Here is a 24,517-nt window from a genome sequence, read left to right on the forward strand (position 1 = left end):
ACAGGAAAAGATCCCCATCAATGCACGGCCCACCATGGGTGCCTTGATTGTCCTGAGAGGGACTGCTTCCGGGTACCGGGTGGCGTGGTCCACCAAGACCAGGATGAACCTGTTGCCTAAGGCTGTCTTGGGGTCCAGTGGCCCCACAATATCGATGCCCACCCGCTCAAAAGGGGTGCTGACCACAGGAAAGGGTTGGAGGGGTGCCTTGCACTTCCCTCCGCTCTTCCCACTTGCCTGACAAGTCTGGCAAGTCCTACAGAATGTCCGGACGTGCTTCTTCATCTGGGGCCAGAAGAAGTGGGTGACAAGCCTTTGGAAGGTCTTGTCTTGCCCCAGATGTCCTGCGAGAGGCACGTCATGAGCCAGACCCAGTAGGAAGTCCCTGAAGCGCTCGGGTACCACCAGCACACGGGCTGCACCGGGCTCAGCGAACTTAGGCTCACTATAAAGCAGCCCATCCTCCCAGTAAATGAGATGATCCTTGGCCGCTTTACCTGCTGCCTGGTCTGCAGCCTGCTGCTGCATAGCAATGATTGAAGGGCATTCCTTCTGTGCCCTGCAGAACTCCTCCCTGGAGGGGCCACCCTCTTGCTGCCAATGGGTCAGCTCAGGTAGGTCCCCCAGTTCATCCACCTGTTCCCCTGTAGGTTCCAGGGCATCCCCCTCAGGTTCTGCTCCTTCCTGGACCGTGGGAACGGTGGGGGCGGGTTTCCCACACCCTCTGCTCCTTCTCCTCTGGGCAGGTACCTGGGCCACTGTTTCAGGCTCCAGGTCTGCTGAATCACCCCTACTGGCTGCCATAGACCGAGTGGTCACACAGATCCACAATCCCAACATCTCCATGTGAGCCTGGCGTTTCACCTCCTTCCATGGGGAACTCTCCAGGTCATTACCTAGCAGACAGTCTACAGGCATGGATGGACTCACAACAACCTTCAAGAGACCTGAGACCCCCCTCCACTCAAAGGGGACTTGGGCCACTTTACAGAGGCGCACTGAGTTGTCAGCTGCAACTACTGGGTGAAGTACATTGGGAATTACCTGCTCTTCAGACACCCACTGACACCTCACAGATGTCACGCTGGCTCCTTTGTCTCTCAGAGCCTCCACCCTCCTTCCATTGACGGTCACCCACTGCACGTATTTCTTAGTGTTATCGGGCAGGTAGGTTTCCTGGACCATCTCTTGGTCTCCTAAAGAGACAAGGGTCATAACTGCTGGTCCCTCCCCTTTACTAGAAATTAAATCCTCTCCCAAAGCTACACTCACTAAATCTGGTTTAGGAGCACCAGTGGGTGCTGGAGTTTTCTTGGGGCAAGTAGGGGCAATGTGCCCCACCTCTTTGCAGTGATAGCAGGTAGGTGGGCCCCTGGGGTCCCGCCTTCCCCTAGGGGGCCAGGTCGCGTTGGGCTTGGGGGGTTGGGACTCCTTTCCCTGGGAACTGTTTTGGGACCCTTGAGAGAACTCCTTTTGGTTACCCTTGTCCCCCCCACTCTTTTGCTGGGAACCCTTCCCACATTTGGCTGTGGTACCCACATTTCCTCTGTGGACCCTGGTACTGGTCCAGCGGTCTGCCTCCTTAGCAAGTTCAATGGGGTCCATCAGCTTGCTGTCTAAAAGATGCTGGCGCAGCTCTGGAACACATAGACTACTCAAGTGCTCCCAACTAATTAAATGCAACAACCCCTTTTAATCAGTTACTTTGCTGCCCTTCATCCAACCTTCCAGTGCACGCGAATACAGATTCACACACTCCATCCAAGTCTCAGACTCTTTCTTCTTGGAGTTCCTAAACTGCAGCCTATACTGCTCTGGAGTAAGTTCATACCTGAGACATAGGGCCTCCTTCATATTGGGGTAGGTCATGGCACATGCTAATTCTAAGGGCTCTAGAGCACTCCTCCCAGAAGCCTCAAAATGTTTCCACAGGCCCGCACCCCAATGCTGATCAGGCACACCATTCATCCTCAATGCAATCTCATACGAGGTAAACCAGGCATAGATATCCTCACTCCTATTGTAATTCTGCACCAAATCTTTGGGGATATATACTTTACCCCCTTGCACTGGCTGTGCGCTGCCACCATTGGAAGTAGTCTCCACCTGTTTGGCTCTGATGTCCAGTTCCCTCATGCTCAACTCATGAGCCAAAAGCAATCTTTTCTCTTCTTTCTCTCCTTCCAATTGCTTCATCTTCATTCACATGATTTCCAATTCATGCTCTCTCACCCTTTGGTTCTCCTCTAACTCTTCTGGGGTGAAACCCCTACTGGAATGGTTGCTGCCAGCCCTCGAGACTGGTCTGTCCATGGGCAGATCTTGGAGAACAAAACCATTCTCTTCACCTTCCTCATCGTCCTCTTGGGCCTCCCACCAGGCCTTCAAGACTCTTTGTAGCACATCCTTTCTAGATCCGCTTTTCACAGGGCAACCAAGGTCTTTGCAGAATTGCTTGAGCTCCTCACCTTTGTACGAATACAGATCCTCAATGGAAAACTCCAATCCTGCCCTCTCACTTGTTGCCACCTGAGACATGATGTTCTTGAAAAGTTACTCAAAAATAGAACCAAAAAACACAGCATGTGGTTGCGTAGTGGTCTGCACTTAAACTAGTGATGTACACCAATTACTGTGGGTCAAGTACAAATACAAGTTCTAATCTTCACAACTGACCACCAATGTTAGATCTGGGGGTCTCTAGTTGGCAGAGGTAGGTACCACTGTCCAAATAGGGACTCTTACTTCTAGTCAGGGTAAGGGGAATACCCTCTTTAGATAACCCCTGCTCACCCCCTTGGTAGCTTGGCACGAGCAGACAGGCTTATCAAAGGCAATGTGTAAAGTATTTGTACCAACACTCACAGTAACACAGTGAAAACACCACAAATGGACTCCACACCAGTGTAGATAAATAAAGTACTTTTATATACACTACACAAGACCAAAACAACAAAAATCCAACATACACAGTTCAAGAATATGGTTTCAAAAGAGTGCTTAGGTTAGCGACAAAATAATCCACATTAGCGTCGATTTTAGCCAACAGTACCTGTTGATGCAATAAAAGTTCCTAGCGGCGCTCAGGCGTCGAAAAACAAGCAACAGCGTCAGTCCTGAAACTCTGGGGAGGCGATGCGACAACCCCGCTGCATGCAGCGGGCGTGTGCGACGAATCCGGCCTGTATGGGGAGTGAGGCGATACTTGTATGGATTCCAAGGCGTAGCTTCTCCGGTAGAAATTTACTCTCAAAGGCACGATACGACGATCTTCAATGTTTCTGCGACGATATTCGCAGCGAGGAAATACGGCCCGCTAATGAGCAGTGCGAAGATCTTCGATGGCTCTGCGACGATGTTCGCAGCGACGAAATGCGGCCCACTAACGAGTGGTGCGACGATCTCACTCAGCAGCTGCAGGCTCTGTGACGATACTCGCAGCGACGGGAGTCTTCCCGCTCCGGGGGCGATGCGCTCCGAAGATGCACGCGGCGTTGATGTTGCAGCGGCGACAAGCGCTGTGACGATCTTCGCGGCGACGGAAATTTTCTCGCTAAGCCGGCGGTGCGTGAAAAAGTTGCAGATCTTTTACTTCTTTTCTCTGGGTCAGCTTCCCAACAGCAGGCACTACTTCCAGAGGCCCCACAATTGGATCAAGCACTCTAGGAAGGGCAGAACTCACACAGCAGAGTTCAGGGGGAAGCTGGGGGTGAAGTCCTTTTGTTCCTGGGACTTCTTAACAGGAGGCCAGCTCTACTCAGACCCTTGGAGATTCCTTCAAGCCAGAGGATACAGCACACAGCAAAGTCCTTCCCCTCTCCTTGGCAGCAAAGCAATTGCAGGTCAGCCTTACAGCAGGTCAGTCTTTCTTCTTCAGTCTTCCAGCTTTCTCCTTGGCAGAGGTTCCTTCTTGATTCCAGGATGATCTAATCTTCTGTAGTCTGGGTCCCAATATTTATACCCCAAAATCCTTTGTCCTCTGAGGGCAGAGGGGCCTTTGCCCAGTCCAAACCAGTTCTGAAGCACTCTGTTTACATGACTCCTTCTTTCCTTTCACAGTGCAGGGCAGAAACATCAGACGCCCCACAGGAGGTGGGCCAGCATTGTGGAGGGAAAGCACAGCCCTGGACCACTTTGTTGACATGATTCCTTCTCTCCTTTCACAGTGCAGGGCAGAGACATCAGACGCACCACAGGGGGTGGAGCCAGCACTCTGGGGGGCAGGCACTGTCCTATTCAGGTCCCAGGTGCAACTCCTCCCTCCCATCTAGATGCAGATCTCTCTATTCAGCCCAGTGCTGGTTCACCCTGTCTCCGGGAATTCCCCAGCCCCCTGGAATTCCCCAGCCCCTGTCACTCAAACTCCAGACAAGAAATACACAACCTAGCAGAGGCAGGTTTGAATGGTTAGACAAGAAAATACCTACTTTCTAAAAGTGGTATTTTCAAACACAGAATGTTAAAACCAACTTCACTAAAAGATATATTTTATCATTCTGAATTCAGGCATACTAAACTTTAATTTTCTATCTTGCTCCTATGGGAAGATATCCAGATAAACATTATACTCAGCATTCCCCATTATAGCCTATGGGCAAGTTAGCCTTTCAATAGTGAAAAACGAAAATGGCTGTAATTCACTACCAGAGCATGTCACCTACACCAGTACATGCTCTACCTTTCACATACACTGCACCCTGCCCAGGGGGGTACCTAGGGCCTTCCAGAGGGCTGCCCAATGTGTACAGAAAGGGAAGGGTTAGGTCTGGCCAGTGTGGACACTGGTCAGGTCAGCCTGGCAGTTAGCAACTGCACCCAGGCACTGCGATGGCAGGCCTGTGACACCATTTTAGGGCTACTCCTGTGGGTGGCACAATCAGTACTGCAGGCCCACTAGTAGCATTTGAATCACCAGCCCTGGCACACTAAGTGCACTTTACTAGGGGCTAACAGGTGAAACACATATACCAATCATGGATAACCAATCAATATAACAATTTACCTAGGGAGCACTTGCACTTTGACACCGATCAGCATTGCACTTTGACACTGATCAGCAGTGGCAAAGTGCCCAAAGCATCTAAACCAGCAAAAACGAAATCCAGAACAGCGGCAAAAATACAGGAGGTAGAGGCAAAAAGTCAGGGGAAACCACGCCAAAGATGCCAGGTCTAACAGGTGTGTCCCCTCCAGCTGAAAGTGGGGAGAACTACCCACCCTCTTGGGAGTTCTCATCGCTAAGGCGGAGAAACCTGGACAGACCATCAGCGTTGGCGTGTTCTGTACCGGGACGGTGTTCCACCGTAAAGTCCATTCCCTGTAGGGAGATGGACCACCTCAACAGTTTTGGGTTCTCACCCCTCATCTGCATTAACCACCTGAGGGGTCTGTGGTCTGTCTGAACCCGGAAGTGAGTCCCAAACTTGTAGGGCCTCAACTTCTTCAGAGCCCAGACCACAGCAAAAGCTTCCCTTTCAATCGCACTCCACCTCTGTTCCCTGGGAAGTAGCCTCCTACTAATGAAAGCTACAGGTTGGTCCAAACCCTCGTCGTTGATCTGTGAGAGTACCGCTCCCACACCATGCTCTGAAGCGTCTGTCTGCACTACAAACTCACTGGAGAAATCAGGCGCTTTGATCACCGGTGCCGTGCACATGGCAGTCTTCAGGGCATCAAAAGCAGTTTGACAGGCATCGGTCCAATTCACTCTCCTGGGCTGCTTCCTTGAAGTCAGCTCTGTCAAGGGGGCAGCAATGGTGCCATATCCCTTGACAAATCGGCGATAATACCCGGTGAGTCCTAGGAAGGCTTTCACCTCTGTCTGGGTCTTGGGGGGCTCCCAAGCCAGGATGGTATCAATCTTTGCTTTGAGGGGCGCCACCTGGCCGCTCCCTACCTGGTGTCCCAAGTACACCACAGAACCCTGCCCTATCTGGCACTTACTGGCCTTGATAGTGAGGCCTGAACTTTGCAGAGCCTTCAACACTTCACAGAGGTGCTGCAAGTGTTCCTTCCACTTAGAGCTGAACACAGCAATGTCATCCAGGTAAGCGACGCTGAATTCCTCCAGCCCGGACAGTACCTGGTTGACCAGTCTCTGGAATGTGGCAGGGGCGTTTTTCAACCCAAAGAGCATAACTCGGAACTGGAAGTGCCCCTCTGGCGTTGAAAACGCATACCTCTCCTTGGCCCCCTCAGTTAAGGCAATCTGCCAGTACCCAGATGTTAAATCAAACGTACTGAGGTACTGGGCAGCTCCCAACCGATCCACGAGCTCATCAGCTCTGGGGATGGGGTGCGCGTCAGTCTTGGTGACCGCATTGAGCCCACGGTAGTCCACACAAAACCGGAGTTCTGGGGTGGCACCGGGCACAGCAGCTTTTGGAACTGAGACCCCCCGGCTAGCCCAGGGGCTGCTGGAGGGCTCAATGACCCCTAGCGCCAACATCTTGGAAACCTCTTCCTTGATGCTGGCACTGACCTTGTCAGCTACCCTGTAGAATTTCTGCTTTACAGGTAGACTATCTCCAGTGTCCACATCATGGACGCACCACTTGGTGACACCTGGGGTCAGGGAGAACAGGGAGGAAAACTGACCCAACACCTGGTGATAGTCCCTCTGCTGTTCTAGGGTCAGGGTGGGCGAGAGGACCACGCCATCCACTGACCCATCTTGCTCCTTGGCTGCCAGGAGGTCAGGAAGAGGGTCACTGTCCTCTTCCATTCCAGCATCGTAGCCAGGAGCATGGTTACATCAGACCTCTCGAAGTGGGGTTTGAGGCGGTTCACATGTAAGACCCTCAGGGGCTGCCTGGGGGTCTGCAAGTTAACCAGGTAGGTTACTTCGCTCTTGCACTCCACCACCTCATATGGCCCAGTCCACTTGTCCTTGAGCACACAAGGCTCCACTGGCGCCATTACCCACACTTTCTTCCCAGGTTGAAATTCGACCAGAGTGGCATTCTGGTCGTACCATCTTTTCATTTCTTCCTGGCTGGCTTCTTGGTTCTCTTGGACGAGCTTCCTGAAGCGCAGTGTCTGGTTGCGGAAGGCCAGCATATAGCTGAACACATCCTGGGGGGTTTTCCCCAGGGGATTTCTCCCACCCCTCCTTCACCAGAGTGAGAGGTCCTCTAACAGGGTGGCCATACAGAAGCTCAAAGGGACTCAACCCTAAGGACTTCTGAGGCACCTCCCTGTAGGCAAACAACAGGCATGGTAAGAAGACGTCCCACTTCCGTCTCATGGGCTCCGCAAGTCCCATAATCATACCTTTCAGGGTTCGGTTGAACCTTTCAACCAACCTATTTCCTTGAGGGTGGTAAGGAGTGGTGAACTTATAAGTTACCCCACACTCCTCCCACAGAGACTTCATGTACCTAGAGATGAAGTTGGCAACCCGGTCGGAGACCACCTGTCTGGGGAACCCCACACGGGAAAAGATCCCCATCAATGCACGGCCCACCATGGGTGCTGTGATTGTCCTGAGAGGGACTGCTTCCGGGTACCGGGTGGCGTGGTCCACCAAGACCAGGATGAACCTGTTGCCTCAGGCTGTCTTGGGGTCCAGTGGCCCCACAATATCGATGCCCACCTGCTCAAAAGGGGTGCTCACCACAGGAAAGGGTTGGAGGGGTGCCTTGCACTTCCCTCTGCTCTTCCCACTTGCCTGACAAGTCTGGCAAGTCCTACAGAATGTCCCGACGTGCTTCTTCATCTGGGGCCAGAAGAAGTGGGTGACAAGCCTTTGGAAGGTCTTGTCTTGCCCCAGATGTCCTGAGAGAGGCACGTCATGAGCCAGACCCAGTAGGAAGTCCCTGAAGCGCTCGGGTACCACCAGCACACGGGCTGCACCGGGCTCAGCGAACTTAGGCTCACTATAAAGCAACCCATCCTCCCAGTAAATGAGATGATCCTTGGCCGCTCCACCTGCTGCGGTGGGGGCGGGTTTCCCACACCCTCTGCACCTTCTCCTCTGGGCAGGTACCTGGGCCACTGTTTCAGGCTCCAGATCTACTGAATCACCCCTACTGGCTGCCATAGACCGAGTGGTCACACAGATCCACTCAGGCAATCCCAACATCTCCATGTGAGCCTGGCGTTCCACCTCCTTCCATGGGGAACTCTCCAGGTCATTACCTAGCAGACAGTCTACAGGCATGGATGGACTCACAACAACCTTCAAGAGACCTGAGACCCCCCTCCACTCAAAGGGAACCTGGGCCACTTTACAGAGGGGCACTGAGTTGTCAGCTGCAACTACTGGGTGAAGTACTTGGGAATTACCTGCTCTTCAGACACCCACTGACACCTCACAGATGTCACGCTGGCTCCTTTGTCTCTCAGAGCCTCCACCCTCCTTTCATTGATGGTCACCCACTGCACGTATTTCTTAGTGTTATCGGGCAGGTAGGTCTCCTGGACCATCTCTTGGTCTCCTAAAGAGACAAGGGTCATAACTGCTGGTCCCTCCCCTTCACTAGAAATTAAATCCTCTCCCAAAGCTACAATCACTAAATCTGGTTTAGGAGCACCAGTGGGTGCTGGAGTTTTCTTGGGGCAAGTAGGGGCAAAGTGCCCCACCTCTTTGCAGTGATAGCAGGTAGGTGGGCCCCTGGGGTCCCGCCTGCCCCTAGGGGGCCAGGTCGGTTTGGGCTTGGGGGGTTGGGACTCCTTTCCCTGGGAACTGTTTTGGGACCCTTGAGAGAACTCCTTTTGGTTACCCTTGCCCCCCCCACTCTTTTGCTGGGAACCCTGCCCACATTTGGCTGTGGTACCCACAATTCCTCTGTGGACCCTGGTACTGGTCCAGCGGTCTGCCTCCTTAGCAAGTTCAATGGGGTCCGTCAGCTTGCTGTCTAAAAGATGCTGGCGCAGCTCTGGAACACATAGACTACTCAAGTGCTCCCAACTAATTAAATGCAACAACCCCTTGTAATCAGTTACTTTGCTGCCCTTCATCCAACCTTCCAGTGCACGTGAGTACAGATTCACACACTCCATCCAAGTCTCAGACTCTTTCTTCTAGGAGTTCCTAAACTGCAGCCTATACTGCTCTGGAGTAAGTCCATACCTGAGACATAGGGCCTACTTCATATTGGGGTAGGTCATGGCACCTGCTAATTCTAAGGGCTCTAGAGCGCTCCTCCCAGAAGCCTCAAAATGTTTCCACAGGCCCGCACCCTAATGCTGATCAGGCACACCATTCATCCTCAATGCAATTTCATACGAGGTAAACCAGCCATAGATATCCTCACTCCTATTATAATTCTGCACCAAATCTTTGGGGATATATACTTTACCCCCTTGCACTGGCTGTGCGCTGCCACCATTGGAAGTGGTCTCCACCTGTTTGGCTCTGATGTCCAGTTCCCTCATGCTCAACTCATGAGCCAAAAGCAATCTTTTCTCTTCTTTCTCTACTTCCAATTGCTTCATCTTCATTCACATAATTTCCAATTCATGCTCTCTCACCCTTTGGTTCTCCTCTAACTCTTCTGGGGTGAAACCCCTACCGGAATGGTTGCTGCCAGCCCTCGAGACTGGTCTGTCCATGGGCAGATCTTGGAGAACAAAACCATTCTCTTCACCTTCCTCATCTTCCTCTTGGGCCTCCCACCAGGCCTTCAAGACTCTTTGTAGCACATCCTTTCTAGATCCGCTTTTCAAAGGCAACCAAGGTCTTTGCAGAATTGCTTGAGCTCCTCACCTTTGTACGAATACAGATCCTCAATGGAAAACTCCAATCCTGCCCTCTCACTTGTTGCCACCTGAGACATGATGCTCTTGAAAAGTTACTCAAAAATAGAACCAAAAAACACAGTATGTGGTTGCGTAGTGGTCTGCACTTAAACTAGTGATGTACACCAATTACTGTGGGTCAAGTACAAATACAAGTTCTAATCCTCACAACTGACCACCAATGTTAGATCTGGGGGTCTCTAGTTGGCAGAGGTAGGTACCACTGTCCAAATAGGGACCCTTACTTCTAGTCAGGATAAGGGGGATACCCTCTTTAGATAACCCCTGCTCACCCCCTTGGTAGCTTGGCATGAGCAGGCTTATCAAAGGCAATGTGTAAAGTATTTGTACCAACACTCACAGTAACACAGTGAAAACACCACAAATGGACTCCACACCAGTGTAGATAAATAAAGTACTTTTATATAAACTACACAAGACCAAAACGACAAAAATCCAACATACACAGTTCAAGAATATGGTTTCAAAAGAGTGCTTAGCTTAGCGACAAAATAATCCACATTAGCGTCGATTTTAGCCAACAGTACCTGTTGATGCGATAAAAGTTCCTAGCGGCGCTCAGGCATCGAAAAACAAGCAACAGCGTCAGTCCTGAGACCCTGGGGAGGCGATGCGACAACCCCGCTGCACGCAGCGGGCGTGTGCGACGAATCTGGCCTGTATGGGGAGTGAGGCGATACTTGTATGGATTCCAAGGCGTAGCTTCTCCGGTAGAAATTTACTCGCAAAGGCACGATGCGAAGATCTTCGATGTTTCTGCGACGATATTCGCAGCGAGGAAATACAGCCCGCTAACAAGCAGTGCGACGATCTTCGATGGCTCTGCGACGATGTTCGCAGCGACGAAATGCGGCCCAATAACGAGCGGTGCGACGATCTCACTCAGCAGCTGCAGGCTCTGCGACGATACTCGCAGCGACGGGAGTCTTTCCGCTCCGGGGGCGATGCGCTCCGAAGATGAACGCGGCATTGATGTTGCAGCGGCGACAGGCGCTGTGACAATCTTCGCAGCGACGGAAATTTTCTCGCTAAGCCGGCGGTGCGTGAAAAAGTTGCAGATCTTTTACTTCATTTCTCTGGGCCAGCTTCCCAACAGCAGGCACCACTTCCAGAGGCCCCACAATTGGATCAAGCACTCTAGGAAGGGCAGAACTCACACAGCAGAGTTCAGGGGGAAGCTGGGGGTGAAGTCCTTTTGTTCCTGGGACTTCTTAACAGGAGGCCAGCTCTACTCAGGCCCTTGGAGATTCCTTCAAGCCAGGGGACACAGCACACAGCAAAGTCCTTCCCCTCTCCTTGGTAGCAAAGCAACTGCAGGTCAGCCTTACAGCAGGTCAGTCTTTCTTCTTCAGTCTTCCAGCCTTCTCCTTGGCAGAGGTTCCTTCTTGATTCCAGGATGATCTAATCTTCTGTAGTCTGGGTCCCAATATTTATACCCCAAAATCCTTTGTCCTCTGAGGGCAGAGGGGCCTTTGCCCAGTCCAAACCAGTTCTGAAGCACTCTGTTTACATGACTCCTTCTTTCCTTTCTGTCGTGGTCCCAGTGCTTCTTCTCCTCAGGATCACGTTGATGCTATGTGTGGGCCCCCCGCCCATCCGACCCCTGTCCGGTGCACGTGAAAATACCCTCGGACGAGGAGACAGGTGGGCGAGGGAAGGTCGGGAAGGGACAGCAGGGGAGAGACCTGGAAGAAACAAGAAGACGGGTTAAGCCACAGGCTCCTCTCTACCTCCCCCACACCCCCAACTCGTTCTTCCCCCTACCTGGGGTTTCTGTCTTCCCTATGGCAGCTCTCTGTGAGTCCCTCTCCGTTACTTCACGAAGGGGACGCAGAGAGAGAGAAGGTCTCGCTCGCGCTCCTCGTTCCTTCACGGGGAGGCGCAAGGAAAGGCTTGAGACAGCCTGCGGACTCAGGCGCTGCTACTCACGCCCAGGAACTCCGGGGGCGGAGGAGCGCAGGAGCCGCTGCTGCTTGAGGTTAGCGTCGAAAGTGTCGGGGGCGCTGCCACTCACGCCTGGGAATCCGGGAGGCGGAGGAGCGCCTGGAGGTCTGTGAGAGCGGGTGGCGCTGCCACTCACGCCCCGAGGTCCTGGGGCGGAGGAGCGCCGGGAGGTCCGCAGAAGTAGGTGGCGCTGCCACTCACGCCCGGGAAATCCAGGGGCGGAGGAGCGCCGGGAAGTCTGGAGGAGCAGATAGTGCCTCAGGATCTGCAGAGGCGCGCCGGGAAAACCGCAGCCTGCTTGCCTCCTCAGGGTCGTCGAGAGATCAGTTGTCGAGATATCCACGTCGGGTCACCGGCTGGATGGAAGACAGGGATTTGCGGGACGATGCGGGGGTCTGGTCGTAGCCGTTGGGATTCACTAGTTCGAACGGGAATCATTGGCCCCGCCTACCAGATTGCCGCGCCTCTTATACTTGACCGGGGGCGATGACGTTTCTTCCGGCGGGTGGCCGCGGGGGCTGCTGGGATTTGGAGTCCTTATCCTCGGAGCAGCGCCGTCGGCCCCTGAATCATGACAGCACACCCCACTTCACCCCGGCCACCGGACCGCCGGAGCCTCCGGGCTTGGAGGGCGAACGACGGTGGAAGGCCGCCACCAGTCGGGCCTCGTGTACCGCCGTCGCCGGTTCCCATGAGTTCTCCTCGGGGCCGTATCCCTTCCAGGCCAAAAGATACCAGAGCTTGCCCCTCACCAGTTTGGAATCCAGAACACGGCGAACGACGTACTCCTGCTCGTGGTGTACCCAGACAGGTGCAGGGGGCTTCTTCACCGGGCACAGAGAGGGTTTCAGCAACGACACGTGGAACACAGGATGGATGCGCAGATGCGGGGGCAACCGCAGTAGCACCGCCACCGGGTTCACATGTCGCACCACCGGGTATGGTCCAATGTACTTTGGGTGAAAAACACTGGGATAGCGGAAGCGGATGTTTTTCGTGGACAACCATACCTTCTCCCCCTTGCGATACACCGGTGCGGGTCTCCGCCGTTTGTCGGCTTGGGCTTTATAGCGAGTCTTCGCTACCCTCAAGCTGGCCCTGGCCTGTTTGAGAGCAGTGTGTATGGTGCTGAGTCTTGTCTGCAAATCAGGAAGGGACACCGCCTCCCTGGGGAGAATGAAGGGAACAAAGCGGGGGTGTAACCCGGAAGCAAGAAAGAATGGAGTGTGGTGTGTTGAGGAATGTTGTGCATTATTATACGCCACCTCGGCCACCCAGAGCAAATCAACCCAAGAGTCCGCCGCTTTAGCGGCGTAGCAACGCAGGTATTGTTTCAGGGTTTGGTTGAGTCGCTCTGTCTGCCCATCCGTCTGGGGGTGGAAGCTCGTGGACAGGGAGGAATGGATGCCGAGCTGCTCACACCACACCCTCCAGAACCGGGCAGTAAACTGCGATCCCCTATCCGAGACGATCCCCATCGGGAGTCCATGAAGTCGCACCACGTGTCTCAACAGGAGGGACGCCAATACCCCTGCCGAGGGGACTTGTTTACAGGCGATGAAATGGCCCATCTTTGTGAGATAGTCAATGACAACAATAATGGCGGTACATCCCTGGTCCTTCGGCAGCCCCACCACGAAGTCTATGGAAATCCGTTCCCAGGGATTCATCGGGGTAGGAAGTGGCATCAGCAGTCCTTGTTGTCGCTGATGGTCGGGTTTCATCTGGGCACAAACCGCACATCTCTTCACCCATAGCAACACATCAGGTCGGACAGTAGGCCACCAAAACAGTCTCAACGCCCTCTCCAGGGTTTTAGTCCCTCCCATGTGCCCCGCGCTGGGTACTTCATGGCACCATGAGAAGACGAGCTTTCGGAGTTGCAATGTGGGGACTAATACCCGGGACCCCCACAAGGGGATGCCCTGGAAAAGACGCCATTCCTTGTGGCTTCGTAACCACGATGACCAGGTGAAGGTTTGGATACCTTTCTTTACCCCCTGCAGAAAGGATTCGGTCTTCAGACTACCTATGACCTGATCCGGAGCGAGAATGGATTGCTCGGGAGACACCGTAGGGAGACATGGAGGGTTTTGGCGTGAGAGAGCGTCGGCTTTTCTGTTCAATGCCCCGGGACGATAAGTCACCACGAAATGATACTCAGCAAAAAAGAGCGTCCATCTCTTTTGCCTTGGCGTCAGGTGGCGGGCTGACCGTAAGAACTGCAGATTGCGATGGTCCGTGTAGACGGTCACCTGATGACGAGCCCCCATCAACCAATGCCGCCACTCCAAGAAGGCTTTGCGTATGGCGAGCAGTTCTTTCTCCGCGATGGTGTAGTTGAGCTCGGCCGGGCTCAGTTTCCTGGACATGAAGGCCACTGGATGGAGCAGCCCCGTATCCTGCTGGCGCTGGGAAAGAACAGCTCCCACTGCTTCGTCTGACGCGTCGGCTTCCACCAGGAACGGTAGCTCTGGTTGGGCATGGCGAAGGACGGGCGCGGAGGTAAACGCTGTCTTGAGCTGCTCGAATGCCGTCTGGGCTTCTGGTGACCACAGGAAGGGCGTTCCCTTACGGGTTAGCTTGGTTAACGGGGTTACCGTTTGGGAAACATGTTGGATAAACCTCCGGTAAAAGTTCGCGAAGCCGAGGAAGCTCTGCACGTCTTTCACCGAGGTCGGTTGTGGCCACTCGGCCACGGCTTTGACCTTCTGGTCGGTCATGATCTGCCCTTCGGGGGTGAGCAGGACGCCAAGGAACTCCACGGTGGTTACGTGGAACTCACATTTTGTGAGTTTGCAGAATAGTCGGTGTCGTTCCAGGGCTCCCAGCACGGATCGTACGTGCTCTTCGTGGTCCTTGAGATCCGTCGAAAAGATCAAAATATCGTCGATGTAGACCACGACGTATTTGTCCAGATAGTCCCTCAATACTTCGTTGAGGAAGTATTGGAAAGCGGCCGGGGCGTTGCAGAGGCCGAACGGCATCACTAAGTACTCGAAGAGGCCGAATCGGGTCTTGAACGCTGTTTTCCACTCATCCCCCGCGCGTACCCGAACCAGATGGTACGCCCCTCGAAGGTCCAACTTTGTGTAAATCCGTGCTCCCCGGACTTGTTCCAAGAGGACGGGAATGAGCGGTAGGGGATACTGATTCCTGATGGTGATTGCATTAAGGGAACGGTAGTCGATGCAGCAACGTAACTCCCCGTTGGCCTTCGGAATAAAAAACAGGGGGGACGCCGCCGGAGAGCTGGAGGGGCGTATAAATCCCAGCTTTAAGTACTTGTCTATGTACTCTTTGAGATGACAGGTTTCTGGACCGGTAAGAGCATACACCCGGCTGCACGGAACGCTGGCTCCTGGGACCAGGTCAATGCGGCAATCGAATTCCCGATGGGGTGGTAGTTCTTCGGCTTGCTGCTTATCGAAGACCCCGATATAGGGTGTATAGCAGTCGGGGAGGACCACCTCCTTCTCCGCTGCAGTGGCCACATGGTGCGTGGTTCCGTCCCCCTTCCCCAGAGGTTCCTTCATGAGACGGCAACGGGTTTGGCAGAACGGAGAAACGAACGTAACCGTGTTCGTTGCCCAATGTATATGCGGTTCATGCAGCCGTAACCAAGGTAACCCTAGGATGATCCTGCAGCGAGGGGCTTGTATGATATTCAGGGTGAGCCACTCTCCGTGTTCTTTCCCTATTGTAATCCACAGGGGCGGAGTGACCTGTCGAATGGGACCGGATTCCAACTCCTTGCCGTCGACAGCATACACCGTTTCGGGGACGTCTTTGGAACGGAGGGGGATTCGCAGCCTCTCTGCTTCCTCGATATCCATAAAACATCCTGTGGCCCCGGAGTCGATCATGGCTCTCACCTCCAGCGAGCAGTCGTCAACCATCACTTGAGCGGTGATAAACACATGGTCGGGTTCCTGGGTGACGTCGGCTTCCAGCGAAGGGATGAACTGACAGCTTGAAGGCGTCCCTCCTCTTTCCTTCAAGCACGGGGGTTTTCCGCCGGTCCCTCAACGAGATTGGCCGTTGTTTGACCCGTTCGGGGCCTACCGGTCTTCGGGCGCACCGGGCATTCGCGCAGGAAATGGCCCTTCTTCCCGCAATATAGGCAGAGGCCCTGCTTTCGTCGGTGGTCCCGCTCTGAAAGGGTCAGAGAAGCTCTCACCGTCCCTACCTCCATGGGGACGGGCCCGGATGCTGTAGCGTCCGACAAGCGGGGTGGCTCGTATGGTGAGGATGGCTTGTCCTTTCGTTTATGATCGCCTTTTCGTACCCGGAGGCGATATTCGAGCCTGGACGCCAATTCTATCATGGCCGAGCAGGTGAGTGGCTGGGGGTCGATCTGGGCGATCACGTCCTTCAGCTCCTCCGTGAGCCCTCTATAAAAGATCGCTGTCTGCTTCGTCTCTGGCCAATCGGTTTCTGCCACCAAACGGCGAAAGCTGTTGATGTACCCTAGGAAATCGGAGGGGATCTGCCGTAGGTCGAGAAGATCATGATCGGCTGAAAAGGTGTCCGCTCTACGGTCGAAAGTTCGCTCAAATTCCTGCCGAAAGGAGTCCCAATCGTAGAGAAGGGCATCGTCTCGTCTTACTAAGGGGACCGCCCATTGTGCTGCTTCCCCGGTTAAGTAAGAGATTAGAAAAGCTACTCGGGCCTGGTTCGTGGCAAACAGTTTAGGTTTGCAGTGAAAATGGAGTTGTACTTGGGTGAGGAAAACCTGTACTTTCTGGAGATCCCCGTGGAACCTCTCCGGAGGGGCCAAGGGGACGTGAGCTGGCATCTCCACCACTACCTGCGGCGTGGCCACAGGAGAGGGCATCCCTGCGTCGAAGGGATTGCGTTGCAGGCGATCCAAACGGCCGTGCAAGGCGACTGAGTCCGCTCTGGATGCCGTTAATTCTAGCTGGATCTGGGTCAACAAGGCCATTACATTGTCTAGTGATGCCATGTTTTTGCGTCAACGAGATCAGGAGGAGAAATATTCGTGGGCCAATGATTCTGTCGTGGTCCCAGTGCTTCTTCTCCTCAGGATCACGTTGATGCTATGTGTGGGCCCCCCGCCCATCCGACCCCTGTCCGGTGCACGTGAAAATACCCTCGGACGAGGAGACAGGTGGGCGAGGGAAGGTCGGGAAGGGACAGCAGGGGAGAGACCTGGAAGAAACAAGAAGACGGGTTAAGCCACAGGCTCCTCTCTACCTCCCCCACACCCCCAACTCGTTCTTCCCCCTACCTGGGGTTTCTGTCTTCCCTATGGCAGCTCTCTGTGAGTCCCTCTCCGTTACTTCACGAAGGGGACGCAGAGAGAGAGAAGGTCTCGCTCGCGCTCCTCGTTCCTTCACGGGGAGGCGCAAGGAAAGGCTTGAGACAGCCTGCGGACTCAGGCGCTGCTACTCACGCCCAGGAACTCCGGGGGCGGAGGAGCGCAGGAGCCGCTGCTGCTTGAGGTTAGCGTCGAAAGTGTCGGGGGCGCTGCCACTCACGCCTGGGAATCCGGGAGGCGGAGGAGCGCCTGGAGGTCTGTGAGAGCGGGTGGCGCTGCCACTCACGCCCCGAGGTCCTGGGGCGGAGGAGCGCCGGGAGGTCCGCAGAAGTAGGTGGCGCTGCCACTCACGCCCGGGAAATCCAGGGGCGGAGGAGCGCCGGGAAGTCTGGAGGAGCAGATAGTGCCTCAGGATCTGCAGAGGCGCGCCGGGAAAACCGCAGCCTGCTTGCCTCCTCAGGGTCGTCGAGAGATCAGTTGTCGAGATATCCACGTCGGGTCACCGGCTGGATGGAAGACAGGGATTTGCGGGACGATGCGGGGGTCTGGTCGTAGCCGTTGGGATTCACTAGTTCGAACGGGAATCATTGGCCCCGCCTACCAGATTGCCGCGCCTCTTATACTTGACCGGGGGCGATGACGTTTCTTCCGGCGGGTGGCCGCGGGGGCTGCTGGGATTTGGAGTCCTTATCCTCGGAGCAGCGCCGTCGGCCCCTGAATCATGACACTTTCACAGTGCAGGGCAGAAACATCAGATGCCCCACAGGAGGTGGGCCAGCATTGTGGAGGGAAAGCACAGCCCTGGAGCACTTTGTTGACATGATTCCTTCTCTCCTTTCACAGTGCAGGGCAGAGACATCAGACGCACCACAGGGGGTGGAGCCAGCACTCTGTGGGGCAGGCACTGTCCTATTCAGGTCCCAGGTGCAACTCCTCCCTCCCATCTAGATCTCTCTATTCAGCCCTGTGCTAGCTCACCCTGTCTCCGGGAATTCCCCAGCCCCCTGGAATTCCCCAGCCCTTGTCACTCAAACTCCAGACAAGAAATACACAACCTAGCAGAGGCAGGTTTGAATGGTTAGACAAGAAAATACCTACTTTCTAAAAGTGGTATTTTCAAACACAGAATGTTAAAACCAACTTCACTAAAAGATATATTTTATCATTCTGAGTTCAGGCATACTAAACTTTAATTTTCTATCTTGCTCCTATGGGAAGATATGCTGGTAAACATTATACTCAGCATTCCCCATTATAGCCTATGGGCAAGATAGCCTTTCAATAGTGAAAAACGAAAATGGCTGTAATTCACTACCAGAGCATGTCACCTACACCAGTACATGCGCTACCTTTCACATCCACTGCACCCTGCCCAGGGGGGTACCTAGGGCCTTCCATAGGGGTGTCCAATGTGTACAGAAAGGGAAGGGTTAGGTCTGGCCAGTGTGGACACTGGTCAGATCAGCATGGCAGTTAGCAACTGCACCCAGGCACTGCGGTGGCAGGCCTGTGACACCTTTTTAGGGCTACTCCTGTGGGTGGCACAATCAGTGCTGGAGGCCCACTAGTAGCATTTGAATCACTAGCCCTGGCACACTCAGTGCACTTTACTAGGGGCTAACAGGTGAAACAAATATACCAATCATGGATAACCAATCAATATAACAATTTACCTAGGGAGCACTTGCACTTTGACACCGATCAGCAGTGGCAAAGTGCCCAAAGCATCTAAACCAGCAAAAACAAAAGCCAGCACCGCGACAAAAATACTGGAGGCAGAGGCAAAAAGTCAGGGGAAACCACGCCAAAGATGCCAGGTCTAACAGAAGTGCTATAGTGTACAGTGATATGGTGCAGTATGGCAGACAAGGGAGCACAGCCCACAGCCACACATGAAGAACAACAGATGCCCTGCAGCAACTGAACATGCAGCCTGAAGCCCCAATAGGGCAACAACACCCACCGCCACCACCCCCAGGACCCCCCTCCCCCTGGGGCACTGCCCTGGGCTGCCCCCAACCGCCCGGACAAAGATATTGCACATCAACGTTACCAAATCACGGACAAAACAATTTGCATGAAGTCGCACAATCACAACACCTAACATACATGTGTGGACAGAAAAAGGAGAATCATACATTCATCTTAGAACATCCAAATTATACGTTTATTACAGAATAAACCCAAAGCAACTATTCTGAAGAGTCATGGCGGGTCTTCTCAGGACATTCTGTAAGCCACAACCTGCAAGACAAAAACCTAGATAAGAAGGTGTGTCATGCGCACATCAAAGTACACAGAGAGAGAGTGCGAAAGAGAGATAGAGAGAAAGAGAGGGAGAGAGAGAGAGAGAGAGAGAGAGAGAGAGAGAGAGAGAGAGGGATAGAGAAAGAGAGGGAGAGAGAGAGGGAGGGAGAGAGAAAGAGAGAAAGAGAGAGAGAGCGAGAGAGAGAAAGAGAGGGAGAGAGAGAGAGGGAGAGAAAGAGGGAAAGGGAGAGACAAAGAGAAAGAGAGGGAGAGAGAAAGAGAGGGAGAGAGAGAGAGAGAGAGAAAGGGAGAAAGAGAGAGCGAGGGAGAGAGAAAGAGAGAACAAGAGAGAGAGGGAGAGAGAAAGAGAAAGACAGAGAGAGGGAGAGAGAAAGAGAGAGAGAGAGGGAGAGAGAAAGAGAGAGAGAGAGAGATAGAGAGAGAGAAAGAGAGGGAGAGAGAGTGCCGACACTGCGGAGCCAGGCCCCACTGCTCACCTGCTGACACCGGTGTGTCTCCAACCATGTGCCGGTATACACAGCAGTCCCCCAGGTCCCTTATCTGAAACATTTGCCAGAGACATGAATAGCAGAGTCCATACAGTTGCACATGCCATCATCGCTTGCCTGCCCCTGCGCACATAGGCTGCTGCACCGCAGCCCCTCCCGCCGCCCAGTGGTGATTGCCCGCCCCTGCGCAACCAGGCCTCACTACTCACCTTCCGCCACTGGCATGTCTCCAAGAGGGCCCACCATGTGCCCGTGGGAGCTCCAAGCCCGGGGCCCGAGACCATGTTACCCTCCACATCATGCAGCCCCGCACCCCAGGCCACCAGGTCACACACTTGATTCTGGGTCTTGATTTCGCTATGGCAGAGACCATATCAGTGAATACGGCATCATCGCAGGCTGCACAGCCGCTCAGCTCTTGAGGTGCCACTAACTCTGTGAACCACGAGGCGATGCCACGTGGGGGTAGGCCCGCACTGCCCACTGACTCAGGCCTACACTGGGGTCCAGCAGGGCTCACACTAATCCTTACCAGTCTGGACCGCCAGGAAAGCGCATCATCGCAGGCAGCACACCTGCTCAGTACTTTAGGTGCCCCGACCTCAGTGCACCGAAAGCCACCGCCCCGTGGCGGTGTGCCTATGCCTGCCGCAGTGTATCCAGTGCCACCAAGTCTGTGCACCACAAGCCATGGACCCTTTATGCTTGAGTCTCATGATGCGGACGCCATCATGTCACCTCAGCACTGGCCAATGTGAGGCGGCAAGGCCCTAGGCCCTCATGCATAAATGATAACCACACGGAGACACCCAGTTAGAGAGTGGGAATGGCGTCCAGCACGTGCGACAGGCCCTTTTTATTGGCAGGATCACATGTACTGTGACGGCTGTGCTGGATGGGTATGGTGTGGGTGTAAACCAGCCGTGAGGGAGTGGCTGTGGCATGCTGACAACTAGACCTGTGAGCAGCAGATCCCTACAGGGAAGACCTGGGACATGTAGCGTTGTCGTCCCCCCCCTATGAGCGTAAGCAGAGTGGGCTGGCCTGGCGTATGCCAGTCCAGTGTAAGGGTGTGAACAATGACCCCGGGGCATTGGGCGTGGTTCCGTCCTGGGCTGGACAAGGAAGTAACTAATGCGTGTGTCTCCGTTGTAGTGTCGGGGCCACCCGGACCGCTATTGGCTATGTGTCACCCGTGACCCAAGTCCCACAACATGAGCAACATGGACGTAAGGGGGAATCACTGACCCCACATTCATCCATACTTCCACACTTGAAAGATCATAGACATGACACATTTGTGTGAACATGAATGTTTATTGCACATTCAGTGGAGTTTTGGAGCTGGAGCAGTACAGGGGCATGCAAACCCCACTTCACATTGTTGGCCCGTGGAGGGCCAGCCAGAGTCCTTCAGGGAATGACAGGTACATCAGAAGAGGAGGAGTTCAGTCTGCAGTCTGATAGCTGTGTCATTGGTGACCAAACAGAATATGGCAGTCCATGTCGAGGTCCAAGGTGAGTGTCGCAGAGTGCATCGGGGGACAGTGGAAGGGCAGAACCAAGCAGGAACAGGCCATATGGTGGAGATGAATGCTCCCGCTTTCTTCTCACCACCATGGCAGATTCATCTGCATCTTCGTCCTCTTCTGTTTCATGTGCCTCAAATGTGGGTGGTGGTGTTCTGTCTCCAGCACTGTGTGGCAATGACACCTCAGGGGCCTGGAGGTGGAATGTCTGCCGCACTGTGTGGCACTGACACATCAGGAGACGGAGGTGGAATGTCTGCCGCACTGTGTGGCACTGACACATGAGGGGTTGGAGATGTGGATGGAGTGATAGCAGCTGCATGCATCAGTGTCAGGCCTTGTGGCAGCAATGCCATGAGGAGGGTCTTTAGGGCATTGAGGGACCCAGCTACCTCTCGCTGATGTGCAGCCATGGCAGCCGCTCTTTCCGCCTGCATCCACTCCATGTTCTCCATGAGCTTCTGCATCATAAGTCCCAACTCCCGGGCGAGATCGCTGGACGCACTCTGACTAGACAGTCGTTCTTGTCTCAGAGTCAGGACTCTGGCGATGTCAGCCATGGTTTGTTGGAGAGCATGGAGCGGACTGTGAGTGTCCGTTAGGGACTGTGAGTGGTCCCTGATGGGACTTAGACACCCACATATGGCATCTAGTTTGGCTGCCATGCGGTCGAACCCCACCTGCACCTGTTCAGCCAGCTTCTCCTGGCACCCCAACACACGGAGTTGGAAGGCCATGTGTTCGTTGTGGGGGTCCTGGGAGGCAGCCGTGGTGGTGGGTGCTGCCTGCTGTGTGTTCTGTGCAGGGGGTGGGTTCTCCTCATAGCAGCTGGGCTGCCCTGCTCCTGGAAGTGGGCTGCGGAGGCTCTTCACGAGCTGTTAGAGGGAGTCGGAGTCGAAGGTGTGGTGGTCCTCTTCATCATCAGAGAAGAGAGGTTTGGACTGCTCTGCAGGAGGTGTTGGATTTCCCCCTGCAATGTGAAGGGGAGATGCAGTTTGACATTGTGTTCACATGTATGTTGGTGCATTGTACATGTTTACATCCAGACTGCATTACAGTGTACATTGTGACTGTTTGGTGGCTGCTGCCTATTAGATGCGGGACAGTGGACATTCCAACTTCAGCAGGGATGTGTGTTTGTACTTGTACATTATCAGCTCACATTTCCCTGCAATGCCAAATGTGATGGGCCAATTTCTACGCACATGCAGCACCAGTTGTGTCCTCTGTTCTGTTGTGGATGTGTTGAGGTTTGTACCACATCATTGTCAATGTTGGTGTGCTGCATTTTGGGGGAGTCACCCCTGCAGCTCTGATTTGGCTGCCACTTGTCCCTTACATGAGGTGTGCCTCTGGCTTCTGTGCTTATGTAGTGCTGGGATGTTGCATAATTGGGTGCATTGGTCTCTTGGTGGGATTTGGGGGTCTGGGGCATGGTTTTTCCTCAGATATGCTATGCTTAATTGTGTATGTGTGACATTGTGCCCATCTCCCCCCATCCCCCAAGTCCCTAGTCGTTACCCACCCTGTTGCTGTTGTGTCCGGTCATGTTGAGCAGTGTCTGGGCCCCCAACTCCTGCCACCGTCTCCCCACTGATGACTATGGACACCATTTCCTCCATCTCGTCCAGCTCCTCCTGTGGCGCTGGACTGCCACCTCCAGTCTGCATTGCTGCCTTCTGGTTGTTTGCGAGTTTCTGCTTGGTTTTGCGCTTCACATCATTCCAGCGCCTCTTGACCTCTTCCATTGTCCTCTTCAGCCCTCCGACTGCATTCACCTTGTCCACGATGGTCTGCCATATTCCATTTTTAGTTCCCAGTGACACAGTGGAGGTGACGAACAGTAGTTGATGGTGTTCTATCACCTCCGTTATCAAGATCATGTTTTCCAGCGGACTGAACCGCTTCTTCCTACTCTTCTTGTCCTTGCCCTTCCCTGACCCGGAGGTCCCAGGCTGGTCCTCCGGGGGGGGGGTTGTTGGGTTCTGGTTGTCCTCTGTACTTGCTCCAGATGCCTCCATTGTGCTTTGCTGTTGTTTGGCTTTTTTTTGTATGTTTTTTTTCTACTTTTATAGTGCATTCTCCCGCATGACGCATGGGAATTGCAGGCCTGTGGCTGGTTTTCGCTGATTTTTGTATCGCGATTGGTGTGATCGCTACTAATTTCGTGTTTGTGATTCGCGTTTTTGCAGCATCACGTTGATTTTAACATGTTGAATTGATGCGTTATCGTGAGACTATCGCATGGTATCGCCGTGTTGGAAATACCACATTAACACAGCGTTATTTTCCCGCGATAGACTGCGATGTGAAGAGTTGCATTAACCTAATTTTGTGGTAGTTATCACACATTCTTGAGAATATCCCCCTAGGAGTTGTAGATACCGTAAAAGGTATGCACTTCATTAATCAGTGCCTTGTAAGAGACTTTCCTTATATTTATAGAAGTTTGTTGCTTAGTATTGAAGTCCACTGTGGTGTAATCGTATGCTTTTTAACGGGACGATCAATTTACGAGGGTCATATCTTCTGATTATTTGGCAATGTACTTTTATGTTTCAGGTTTGTTACTGAATGATGATGTGACTGAAGATATGGATGCATTTATCGACAGGACCTTTGATGGAATATCCTTCAATAGGCAGTCAATGATGGGTGAGTGCAAAGGGAGTAAACCGAAGGGGTGGGAGAGGTTTGAGACAATGGTTGGTTATAAATTGCTGAGATATCCACTGTAAGAAATTGGGCTTTTGATTAAGGCGGGTAAAAACCTTTCTCAAGCAATAACCACAGTCCATGTCAGGGTGAACCACATAAGTCACTAAGTTAAACTGTGCTTAACCCTCTGGTAGTTTGGCACAAAAGCAGCCAGACTTAGCTTAGAGGCACTGTGTTAAGTATTTATGCAGTGCAAAAACAGTAGCAAAGTGATAACACAACATAAGAGATATCCCACACGAATTTAGAAAAATGGAGTTAAATGTAATAAATAAAATGAGACCAACACAACAAAAATCCAGTCACTAGTACTGGAGATATGCAGTTCTAGAGGTTTAAGTAAAAATAGCGTCAAGAAGCAAAAAGCGTATCTGGTCGCGCCAGACTGGGACAAAGTCACAGGTTCAGGCTGATCATGACGGAGTGTGTGCTGGACACAGGGACCAGGTTAGTCCAGCTGAAAACGTTACGTTCTCAAAGTCTGGCGTTCAGAGTTCAAAACTTTAACATTTCAGAGGAGGAGCTAA

General features: G+C 53.4%; 1 protein-coding gene across 6 annotated transcripts in view; it reads left to right on the forward strand.

Annotated features, from left to right (window-relative positions):
- LOC146789879 (uncharacterized) overlaps positions 1-24,517 on the forward strand; it is a 499,281-nt gene that overhangs the window by 463,858 nt on the left and 10,906 nt on the right. For all 6 annotated transcript variants that reach the window (XM_085628145.1, XM_085628146.1, XM_085628148.1 and 3 more), the window contains exon 8: positions 23,835-23,927. In XM_085628145.1, coding sequence (XP_085484271.1) covers positions 23,835-23,927 — 93 coding nt within the window. The remainder of the gene's footprint in view (positions 1-23,834; positions 23,928-24,517) is intronic.

Source organism: Triturus cristatus, chromosome 10 (genome assembly GCF_964204655.1).
Source record: "Triturus cristatus chromosome 10, aTriCri1.1, whole genome shotgun sequence".
Lineage (NCBI taxonomy): Eukaryota > Metazoa > Chordata > Amphibia > Caudata > Salamandridae > Triturus > Triturus cristatus.